Source organism: Capsicum annuum, unplaced genomic scaffold (genome assembly GCF_002878395.1).
Source record: "Capsicum annuum cultivar UCD-10X-F1 unplaced genomic scaffold, UCD10Xv1.1 ctg44964, whole genome shotgun sequence".
NCBI lineage: Eukaryota > Viridiplantae > Streptophyta > Magnoliopsida > Solanales > Solanaceae > Capsicum > Capsicum annuum.
The window spans coordinates 1,381-2,051 of NW_025852457.1; the positions used below are offsets into that span (position 1 = coordinate 1,381).

Below are 671 nucleotides of genomic sequence, written 5' to 3' on the forward strand. Positions count from 1 at the left end.
GGTGGTGGTGATGGTGGATGATGATATAGATGATGATGGTAGTGGTGGTAGTGATAGTGGTGGAGGTGGTGATAGTGGTGGTGGTGGAGATGGTGGTGATAGTGACAATGGTGGTAGCGGTGGTGATGGCAATGATGGTTGTGATGGTGATGGTTGTGGTGGCAGTGATGGTGTTGGTGGTGGTAGTGATGGTAATGGTGATAGTGGTAATGGTGGTAGCAGTGATGATGATGGTGGCAGTGATGGTGATGATGCTGGCAGTGGTGTGATGGTGGTGGTGGTAATGGTGGTGATAGTGGTGGTGATGATAATAGTGCTGGTGGCAGTAATGATGGTGGTAGTGATGATGATAATGATGACAGTGGTGGTGGTTGTGATAATGATGTTGGTGATGGTGATGGTGATGGTGATGGTGGTGGTGGTCATGGTGGTGGTGATGCTAGTGCTGGTGGTAGTAATGATGACAGTGGTGGTTATGATGATGATGGTGATGGTGGTGGTGGAGGTGATGGTGATGATGGTGGTTGTGGTGGTAGTGGTGGTGATAGTAGATGATGATGCCGATAGTGGTGATGGTGATGGTTGTGGTGGTGGTGGTGATGGTGGTTGTGTTGATGGTGGTTGTGATGGTGATGATGATGGTGGTGGCAGTCATGGTGATGGTGGTGGTG

The 671-nt window shown here is 49.6% G+C and overlaps 1 protein-coding gene across 1 annotated transcript; it reads left to right on the forward strand.

The window, feature by feature from the left end:
* Positions 1-10: 10 nt before the first annotated feature.
* LOC124892225 (loricrin-like) lies at positions 11-487 on the forward strand (the record flags this gene model as incomplete). The annotated part of the gene is made up of 2 exons (XM_047403597.1): positions 11-172; positions 262-487. Coding segments are annotated over exons 1-2 (388 nt in total), but the record flags the coding sequence as incomplete, so codon positions are not given.
* Between the last annotated feature and the right edge of the window lie 184 nt (positions 488-671).